We start from the raw sequence: 10,130 nt of genomic DNA on the forward strand, positions 1-10,130 counted from the left end.
TACCCGCCTCTCAAATTTGAAACCTTCCCGTTTCCTTTTTTAAAGAAATTTTCCCAAGAATTTGAAGGGCGCCTCTGTTCTTCGTGACCGTTTAACATTCCTCCAAATTCCTAAATTCTTTTTTTTTTCTTTCAGTTTCCCGCTGTCCTCCTCTGGTAATTTTTTTCTTTATTTTTTCCATCTTGTAATTAAATTTGCGGAAATTGTTCAGAAATTGTTCTCTAATTCTGGTTTTTGCATTGAATAATCATTGTGCTGTTCCTTGTTATTCTGCACAGATTGCTATTATCGATTACCCTTTCTGATCCGGTTTTGCTCTTGTTCCTGACTTATTGTCACGTTTAATCAATGTTAGAAGTCATATTTTCCTTTGATCCATGTGTCTTTTTTTTTTTTTTTTTGTGCTTTTCCAATCGGGCATGTTCTTTTATCTTAGTTAAAAGGATCATTTGTAACGTCAAATCTCTTCTTGGTGTGCTTAGTTTGGACTGAAAATTAACAAAAAAAGGCACTAGATTTGATTCTTGAGTGGAATCTGATCCCTTTTCAGATTTGATTCCTTCTTTTCCCTTTCCCTTTCGCTCTGTTTTCTCCTTCCCTCCCTGCCGTCACCCTCTGTTTTTCTCCTTCCTTCACAGCCAGACGATGAAGAAATTGAAAGTACGCTTCTCCAAATAATCACTCCATATTTAGCCGTAACCCTCATTCTTTCTTTGCCCTTTCCATTTTGCTCTGTTTTCTCCTTCCCTCTCTGCAAACCTGAAGATATTCCCTCTCTGCAAAAGCACACAGAAATTGACGGTACGTTTCTCCCCTTATCTTCCCTTATCTTCCCCTTCCCCTTTCCCTTGTCTTTTTGGCTGAAAAAGAAAACTAGAAAGCATGAGAGGAAGGACTCTCTGCAACGGCCTTTTGTGGGTGCACGGCCTTTTGTAGTTGGATGAGGGGCAGGAGCGGTCATTCTGAACTGTTCACGGCCAGATTTTGGCCAAAAAAACAGTACGTCCAGGTCACTAGTTGTACATCGATTTTCACAACGTATGTGGGACCTGCAAAATTTTGTACTAAAATTACACATTGTACAAATAAAGTTACGCTGTGTGCAACCAAAGTAATGCGTCGTTAAAAATGATCAAAATCGCCAAAAATGGTTGCACCTGCAACTGCTCCTGTCCCTTGTCCTTTGTAGTTGTAGGACAATAATTGGCTTGGTGCAGGCCTTTTGTGGCCTTTTGTTCTCTGTTCATGTTTTGTTTGGTTTCGGTAAAAGTTAAAAAAGAAAAGGTGAATTATTAGATGTTTTGTTTGCTGTTCATAATTTGGCCAATTCATATCCGAGTCGAATCTGAGATTTTGGCTGGTATCCTGTTACACGGTTATAACTCGGTCAATATCAGCTGATTCGAATAGGATATGGTATACCTGTCCCGCCGGTTACGACTCAGCCGAGTTGGCAAACCACGATATAGAAAGGTTGTCACTCGCTTGCTGTTATGCGAACAGTTGAGTTTGATAAGTTCTTCTGTCGTGGCTTGTCTTTGCTCGTTCAGTTTTCAAATTAGACCGGCGCCTGAGCTATTCTTGCCTGTGATTGTTACTTAGGTTCCATTATCTCCGACTCCTTATGCTGGTCTATTTGTTTATGCTCTTTAAAGTTTTTGTCTTTTAATCTTTTCACTATTGTACATGTTAATTTTGGCCGTCTTTGCATGAATTGCTGATATTTGCTCATTGCGTGGTTGGCCTGTTGGCTGCTATTTTAGTGATGGTTTGTTCTTGTTCGATTCCTTATTATCTATTGGTCAATTAGGTCTTCTGCGGATGTTTACTCTTCCAGCATCGTGGATGCAATCTTTCCTTGTGTCTAGATGAATTGCAGATAACTTTCTCATTGCATGTTTGGTTTGTGAATTGCTAAATTTGTGGTGCTTTTTTTTTAAAATTATTTTTTCTTTTATTTCTTTGTTTGACCAAACAGCTCATATGATATTTTTGGAGATTTTTTGCGTCCTGCATGCCATCTTTGCTGTCTTTAGATGAAATTTTCATGATTTAGCTGTTGCAGTTGCAGATTCCTCAATGAACTATGTTGAAGTAGTTTGATGCAATTGATATGTCACTTGATCAGATGAAAGTGCAATATTGGTTTTGGGCTTTTTGCCCTTTTGTAGTCTTTCTGCGTCAGATTCATTAAATTCTCTTGCTGAACCGGTTACCTTTTGAACAAGATTCTACCATTAAACTAATAATGTCTTTTTGCTTTCTGCATATTAAACTCAAACTTTACTTTGTTGCTCACTTTAGGTTCCAACTTTTGCTTCTTCATTGCAATTTGTGAAGGCTCAAGTATTTCTATCTTTCTCAACTGGTATTTTAAGGTAATTCTTTAACTTCATTTCTTTTCGACCTTCAATTTCTGCCAATTGACATAAATGTATAGCTAAGTGATGCAAATTGTTGAATTTCAGTTTGTTTTTGGCAGCTAAGTTTGATATTAAATTTGCTCACTTCCATTGTATCAAGTTTAGTATTCTGTTGGTTTGTATATTAGTTGTAATCAATATTTTGTTCGAAAATTGTGTGAAAGATGGAATTTTGGCTTTATGCACAATGGATGGTTGATGATTGTAATGCAACTAGTTAATTATTTTTGGCTTTTATCTAATTTAATAAGGAAGAAGGCTTCATTGAACTCGGAATTGAGCTCAAGTAAAGTCACGTTCAAGGAGCTGCATGACAAGGTATTTGACGTGCTCAAGCTTCAGTTTTGAGTAACCATATTTTCTGGCAAGTCGAGCTTGAAAAGTTCAGTATGATTTGACTTGATTACTTCCCTTCAGCTCATATCTGTTTGTGTAAAATTCTGGATTATTTGCAAATGAGTTTGGGGTACCGCATGCAATCACACTTCTTGTTTTGCTCTCATACAACCCCAAACAAAATCACACAAGCTTTTTCTTTTTCGTAATGTCCAAGCAAAATCCCACCAGTTGCATTTCTCTTGCCTAAAGCCAGAGGTGACCTTTTATCTTCGTTACTAGTTTAAGTCTGCAACCTAGTTATTAGCTGAAGCATCCCCATAGGGAATCCCATCAGTTGCATTTTCTCTTCACTACTGGCCGGTTTCCCTCTTATTTTGTGTGTGCGTGCGTGTGAGCAAAAGTGTGTGTGCTTGCATGTGTTTGATTAGAGAGAACATTAAACTTTGTTTAGATTTTTGGCTTTCATGTTTTTTGTGTTTCTTATCTTTTTTTTTATATATATTTAACTGCTCCATTATTTGCTAAGTGTTTGTTCTTGTTGATCATGACGTAGATTATATAAATTTTTGCTTGTCTATCATAACATTATTTTTTCTCTCTTCTTTCTCTGATGGCTTAACTTTTATAGTGGCTTGATATTACTTTTGCAATTTCCTCCCCCTTAGCATTATCCTAATCCCTAGGATCAAATTCTGGAAATTGAGAGTGTAATGCATTACAATCTTCCCCTGTGGCCTGTCCTGATTGATACTTCTCTACATCTTGTATTTCCGCTTGATGACCCCTCATGGCCATAATCACTTCAAGTTCAATGTTAATTATATCAGTCACTTGAGGTAATGTAGGTCAAACAGAGTATTTCTTGTGAGTTTTATAACATGGAAACATTAAAAACTGGATGGATTTGTGCCCACTCTGGCAGCTCCTAACTATAGACTGCTTTCCCAATTCTCTGCAATATCCGAGGGCCATATTAATTAGATGAGAACCTAAGGTTCTTCCTCACAGCCACTGAACTCTGCCAGTAATTTTACATCACTCCTCTGAAAGCTTCTCTCAGCTCTGCTCACGTCTGCTGCCTCTTTCATTCTGTTTTGGGCATTAATTAGGTTGTTTTTGAACAATTAATTTAACTTCAACTGTTTCTGTTCAACCTTCTAGTCTGCCCATCGGTCTATGGACAATAGGCAGTAGAGAGCTACGGCCGATTTCCAAGCTCAGTGAACAATACTCATCAGTTTAAACTTGTGAATAAGTTATACATTTCTGAGGCAATGCCCAGGATAAATCATGGAGGTTTTATTTATACGTTTCTCACGCACAAGTGAAGTTACCCAGTGTATATTTACTGTACATATGGAGAATACTCATCAATTTAAACTTGTGAATAAGTTATACATTTCTGAGGCAATGCCCAGGATAAATCATGGAGGTTTTATTTATACATTTCTCACGCACAAGTGAAGTTACCCAGTGTACATTTACTGTACATATGGAGAATATACAAGTACCATGGTGGAGCCATAATTTTTCTTTTTTGTGTTCCTTTCAGTTGGGGCATAATTTTGTTACTTGGGTCCTAAAAGTTTGGATTTTTTCCATGCAATTTCGCAGCTAGCTAAACGCCTTCATAGTTTTAGCTTCACCTAGTGCAAATAATTTGTTATATGAGAAAGGTAAAGCATACGTACCTAAGACCTGTAAAGTTAGAACAAATGTGTAGACACGCACATGTAAATTTAAAAAGATGCATTTATACTATGAATTGCTTAAAAATGCTGAAACTCAATATTTGAGTTTGGAAAGTAAACTATATGCAATAGTAGGATTGACGACCAAGAAAAATGAAATTGAATTAAACATTGCACTTCATATTCAGTTCTATTGTTACCTATTTTATGTTGTTTTGCACGGGCATATTTTCTTCCATCATTTTCACAATTAAACCAAGTTATGTCAACTTTTTGGTGTTGAATAATAATATGCATGATAATACCCTTTCTAGTTTTTCTCTCTAATGTTTTTTTGTGTTTTATATTAGAAGCATTTGAATTCGTACCTTGCTCTGTATTTAAGTTGTACTTTGGTTTGAGGACCTACTGATCTTGATTATTCCTCAAGTAGCATTAGATCAATGGACTCTTGTTCAAACGGGCCAGCTACTGCTCTCATTGAATCACAATCTGTACCTGAGTTGACTGCAGTAAGCACAGAGGAATCTAAGGATCTTTGTAAATTATCCAACGAAGCTTCAGATGTCATCAAACAGATCGAAATGTGCATCTTGGATTTGAAAAGAGGTTCTAGACATTCACCCCCTTCTGAAAATACTATAGTTCCTATGCACAGTGAAGCTCCAAACGAATTACCTAATATGGTGACTGATTTTGTTCCGAAGGTGGAGTCAACTTCTATTGTATTGGCAAAATCTCTGATAGTCACAGGAAGTGAACCCCGTCAGACTGTATTATGTGCCAGGTGCAGAAATGACCTGTTGAGTGAAGTGGAGAATGGAAAATGTGAAGAAATTGGTCCACAGTATCAGCAGCCTGGCCAATCAACAGGTTTGCCAACAGAAATGGAGCTACAGAATTTGGTTGCTACTCAGCCTGTTTACCTGCTTCTTCCTACAAAAACCATGGCAAGCCCAGTTAGTAGTCAAACAATTGGGAGCTGCACTGGCCTTGCAGCGGCTCAGTATGTTCCAACTAGAACTGGAAATGTATCTGAAGAAATCAAGGGGCAGCATCAGATGGCAGATTTGGTATTTAGTCAGAAAGTCAACCCCACTGTGGCCAAAATTGAGTCACTGAGTGAAACATCCAGTGGTAATTGTCTAATTTCAACTCAAATTGATAAATGTAACGGTTCTTGGACTGATGGGGACAAGATCTCAAAACCTTTGGCCACCTGCTTACAACAAGAGATTAATGAGAAAATTCTGCATCAAAATGAAATGGGCACGGAGAATTATATCATCAAGCCTGGAGCATGCCAAACGCCTAAACTATCTAGGGTATCTAAAGATTACATGAATCGTGAAAATATTCAGGGAATTGATTCTAGATGCAAGGTGGATAAGACCTCGGTGTCTTGGAGCAAAAGAGCTTTGCCTTTGCGAATAAACAAGCAGTGTCCTTTGCTGGATCACAAGTTTGAAGATTTTCCTGCATTGTTAACCTCAAACTCACAACAGATGGACAAAGATCGGGTTGGAGTTCGAAAAACCGCTGACTGCAAATATCCTCCATCAAAGATTCAGGATCAGGATGAATCAGAAGATACATCCTTTAGTTCAAACTCCTCAAACTGGACAAGTCAGCAAACCAGCATGTCTAATAGTGACAGTGAAGAATACTATCTCCCAAGTTATATACGGAAACAGAAGCATGTTAGTTCTACAAGCAGCAGTGAAAATGACTTTTACTCCCCACATCCCAGAAGGCAAGGATATTATGCAGGTGAAAGCAGTAGTGATCTCACTTACTCATGGTCTAGCAGTGATGGATCTTGCCCAGTAACTCCAAATAGTAGTGATGACAGGCTGAAAAGCTCATGCCCAAGCAGTTTTAGCTCTGATCAAGTGTTTCCCATTCATTATACTGAAAGCGAGGATGAAGATTATTCAGTGTACAACCAGCAAAGGGTTCGGCATCACAGGCAGCCGAGATATTTATCACTTGGTTCAACATCCAAGAAGTTCAGTCCAGCCAGGGTGTACAAATCAGATAAAGGGATGACTGCCAAGAAACAAATTGGAAAATGGAAGAAGTTAAAAGACAAGCTATCAGTCATCTTCCACCACCACCATCACCATCACCATCACCATCACAACCATTCTAATAATGACCATTCCAGTAATGATGAACCCAGGATGGGTCATGGAAATATTTGGTTGAAGAACAATGTGAAAAAATCTTCCCATCCTATGAGAACAGAGGCTTATGGAGAAAAGGCACTTAAAAAACTTGGGAAATCAGTTATCCATAGTCGAGATCGTAGACATCAACACAACCATTTCAATGCTCTTGTAGGAAGGCTCTTCAAGCATATCCGGCACTCCAAAGAATCAAAACCATCTGCAAAGCACAAGAAGCAGATTGAAAAAGGCAGGAAGGAAGGCAAGAAGGCATCAGCAAAACTACATTGGTGGCAGCTGCTGCAACGCCACAGAAAGGTCAAGAAGTTGGGACTTGGTTATGACAAAAGATAGCTGTGGATCTAACATTACCTCATCTTGATATGCTTTTGTCATATGTTGAACATTCCTGGATGGCTTTTGCCTGTATAAATATATTACTATCATCTCCAATTTTTCTGATCACTTCAAGTAGCATTTCTTTTGTTCTTGCCCAGATTGGAAAGAAAAGCTTCTTTGCTGTTCAGAATGCCATGAGCCATTAAATTATAAACAGGTTCGTTAGAGTCCATTAGTACTCTTTTAAGGAAAGAAATACCAATTGCAATGTAAAATATGGGATAAATAACGAAAACGGGAAGAAAGGAGTTAAGGTGTAATTTAATGTCTAAACATCAAAGAACTATAAGCCAGTTAAAAAATTAATTTCATTGGTGCCACCCTGATGTTTAGGTTCCAAAGTTTAAACTGAATGAGCTGCTTATTGGTTTGCTTTACTGTATTGGTCCACTCAATTTCAATAAGCATTTGCAATACAGTGTTGCTTGGCTGCATATTACAAGCACCATAAGAACAGTAACGGATTAATAGAGGAATCATTTAAGAAAAATGATAAGTGATTATTTTATGTATTTTTGTATGATCATTTACGTGTATTTTAGTGTGTTTCTAGTTAAGATAGAGTTGAATAATTAGTTTTATAGTCAAAAAGTTGCTGTAAGAAAGTTGCATTTCTATCACGTTAAGTGATAAAAATTTCATGTTTTGTAGGTTTTAATGTTTCAACCATCAAATAAAGTTACAAATGGATTATTTGCATAAAACTTGATGATTTGAAGTATATTTGAAGTTGATATGAAATACAAATGATGATATAATGAAGAAACAAGAAGAGGAAAGATTGGAGGACATGACACATTTCGATAATTTGGTCATAATTTGAGTTACAAAGATTGGATTGAGATGACTGTTCATTTATTTTGAAGCTAAGATAATGCTCTACAATTCTCATGTGAGATATCTAAATCCAGTTCTCATGATTTCATAATCAAATATCTGAATTACTGAAGCAAGTTTCTATTGCAATGCTTTCTGACCAATTCTCAGTATTTTGATCATATCTTAGCATCCACACTTCCAATTGACATGGTTCTTGCGCCATTGGAAAGCTATCTCAGAGGTAAATTTTATGTTTAGAATACAAGGTGATTCAATCATTTTCATGGGTTCAAATATAGGGGAAGAAACTATTTCTGACAAGGAATGGCTGGAGTCAGGTTTGGAGGCAGAACGGTTGAGAAGCTGGTTGGAATTTGTTGCCGAAGAAGAAACCGGCTCTCCAAAACAATTCTTGTCTAGGGTCTGGTTTCTCATTCGAAATGCTGCTATACAACTTACACAACTTGTGCAACTTGTCCAGTTTGATGCATCTTTCTTCCTTTCACTTTTGAGCTGGAAAATTAACTTGATGGCAAGGTTCAAAACTTAAGACAATCACTTTTGTCAATATTTAGCAACTCTCATCATTGGAATCAACTTTTAGCAACTTTTGTGGACTTTTTGGAAGATTCTTTTCAAGTTTTCACATTGGAGATGAAGGCTTTCTTATGTGTCGGAGAAATGGAAGTTTTGGAAACTTGTAGAGGATTCCTCTATAAACAGGGGCTTGTTGCTTTATTTGGGAGCTAAGCTTGGAGAGGTCAAGACACTTGTTCACTTCAAAATGTAGTCTTCATATTTCTTAGTTTTTAGGATAGAGTATGATAGTTTAGATAGTGGTGCATCATCCACTCTTGTGAGTAGCTAGGCAAAGTTGAAGAAGAAGAAGAAGATGGAGGAGATGAATTCATGTGATAAGGGTTACATTTATTTCCAAACTCTTTGTCTTTTGTTTTGGATTCTATTGTTTAGTTATTATACAAGTTTGGATTTTAAGTTCATTATGTGTTGCTTAAGTATATTCCTAGAATTATGAATAAACTTTCTATATCTTGTTTGTGATGTTTACTTGGTTATTTGATACTATGATTTTGAACAAATTATTTAGCACTTTTTCTTAGCTAATCATGATTAATTGGTCATTAGTAGTGATAATCTCAAGGTGTTAGATTTAAAATGAGATTCGAAATTTAACACTAAGTGCTAAAGATAGAGAGTATACTCACAAGAATAGAGATGCACTTTTATGGCCTTGGTATCATTGTTCCATGTAATTTCATAGAAAACATAAACTTGTTGTTAATTTCATCATCACAAAAGTAGGTCTAGTTTAACTACAAGTATAGTTGATTCACTACGAGAGTAGATTTCATATAGACTAGGAAATTATGTCATAACTAGTTAAGGTAATAATATTCGTTTAATCAATAGTTTTCACTTGCAAGAGTAGTTAGTAAATCCATAACTCTAGGAATGTCTTTGTTATTGTTTTTATTACTTTGGTTTCATACTAGTAGTATAAATTTACTTGTTTTACTTGACATAGTTTAAATAACAAAGGGGTTCGAGAACCGTCGATAATTGACAATCTTCCCTATGGGATTAACACTTATTATGTCCTATACTCGATAAATGATCTGTATACTTGCAGAAAATGGGGTAATTATGTTTTTAAAATTTGGTGTGATGTAAAACCTCATAAAAATATTTATTTTTTTTGGAGGGGATATATCTCCAATCCTTATTAACTATCTCAACCTTTACATGTTTGAAAACTAAATTACATCTACGAGAAGAAGTTATTACTAATTTGCTATATCTGATATTCAAATTTTTTTACTAAACACATGAGTTAGACGATGAATCAACTTCTATAATTTTTCTTGAACTACAGATTTATTGCCCCTGATCCTCTTTGAGGTTTTTGAGCTTTTTTTTTTTTTTTTTTGTGTTTAAGATTTGGCTTGCACCCCGAAAAAAGTGCTTAGAATCTTGCAATTTCAACAAAAGGAATATGAAGTATTTGTCATTTTAGGGTCAACACAGGAGCAAATCTACAGTGGATCCAATAAAGAAGTCTTTTTTTTTATGTGCTTCCAAAAATAATAAAAACAAGGGAAAACTATAGTTAACAAATGTTTACAAAAGAACCAATAAGTCAAATAAACTGTAAAGGAAAAAACACTAAAAAGGAAGGATGATTTCTTAACACCCTAATAATGGCACTGTACAATATCCTCTCTTGTGATGGAATAGCAGTGTTGATGGAATGGTTTTCACCGGTGCCTGTC

At 36.2% G+C, this 10,130-nt stretch overlaps 1 protein-coding gene across 1 annotated transcript; it reads left to right on the plus strand.

Annotated features, from left to right (window-relative positions):
* Positions 1–390: 390 nt before the first annotated feature.
* Positions 391–7,106, plus strand: LOC113687804 (uncharacterized). Its single transcript, XM_027205326.2, has 3 exons — positions 391–801; positions 2,305–2,378; positions 4,887–7,106. Exon 3 carries the CDS (start codon positions 4,897–4,899, stop codon positions 6,973–6,975), a length of 2,079 nt encoding a protein of 692 aa, XP_027061127.1. The 5' UTR covers positions 391–801; positions 2,305–2,378; positions 4,887–4,896; the 3' UTR covers positions 6,976–7,106.
* Positions 7,107–10,130: the final 3,024 nt, after the last annotated feature.

This window comes from Coffea arabica, chromosome 5e (genome assembly GCF_036785885.1).
Source record: "Coffea arabica cultivar ET-39 chromosome 5e, Coffea Arabica ET-39 HiFi, whole genome shotgun sequence".
In the NCBI taxonomy this organism is placed as follows: Eukaryota; Viridiplantae; Streptophyta; class Magnoliopsida; order Gentianales; family Rubiaceae; genus Coffea; species Coffea arabica.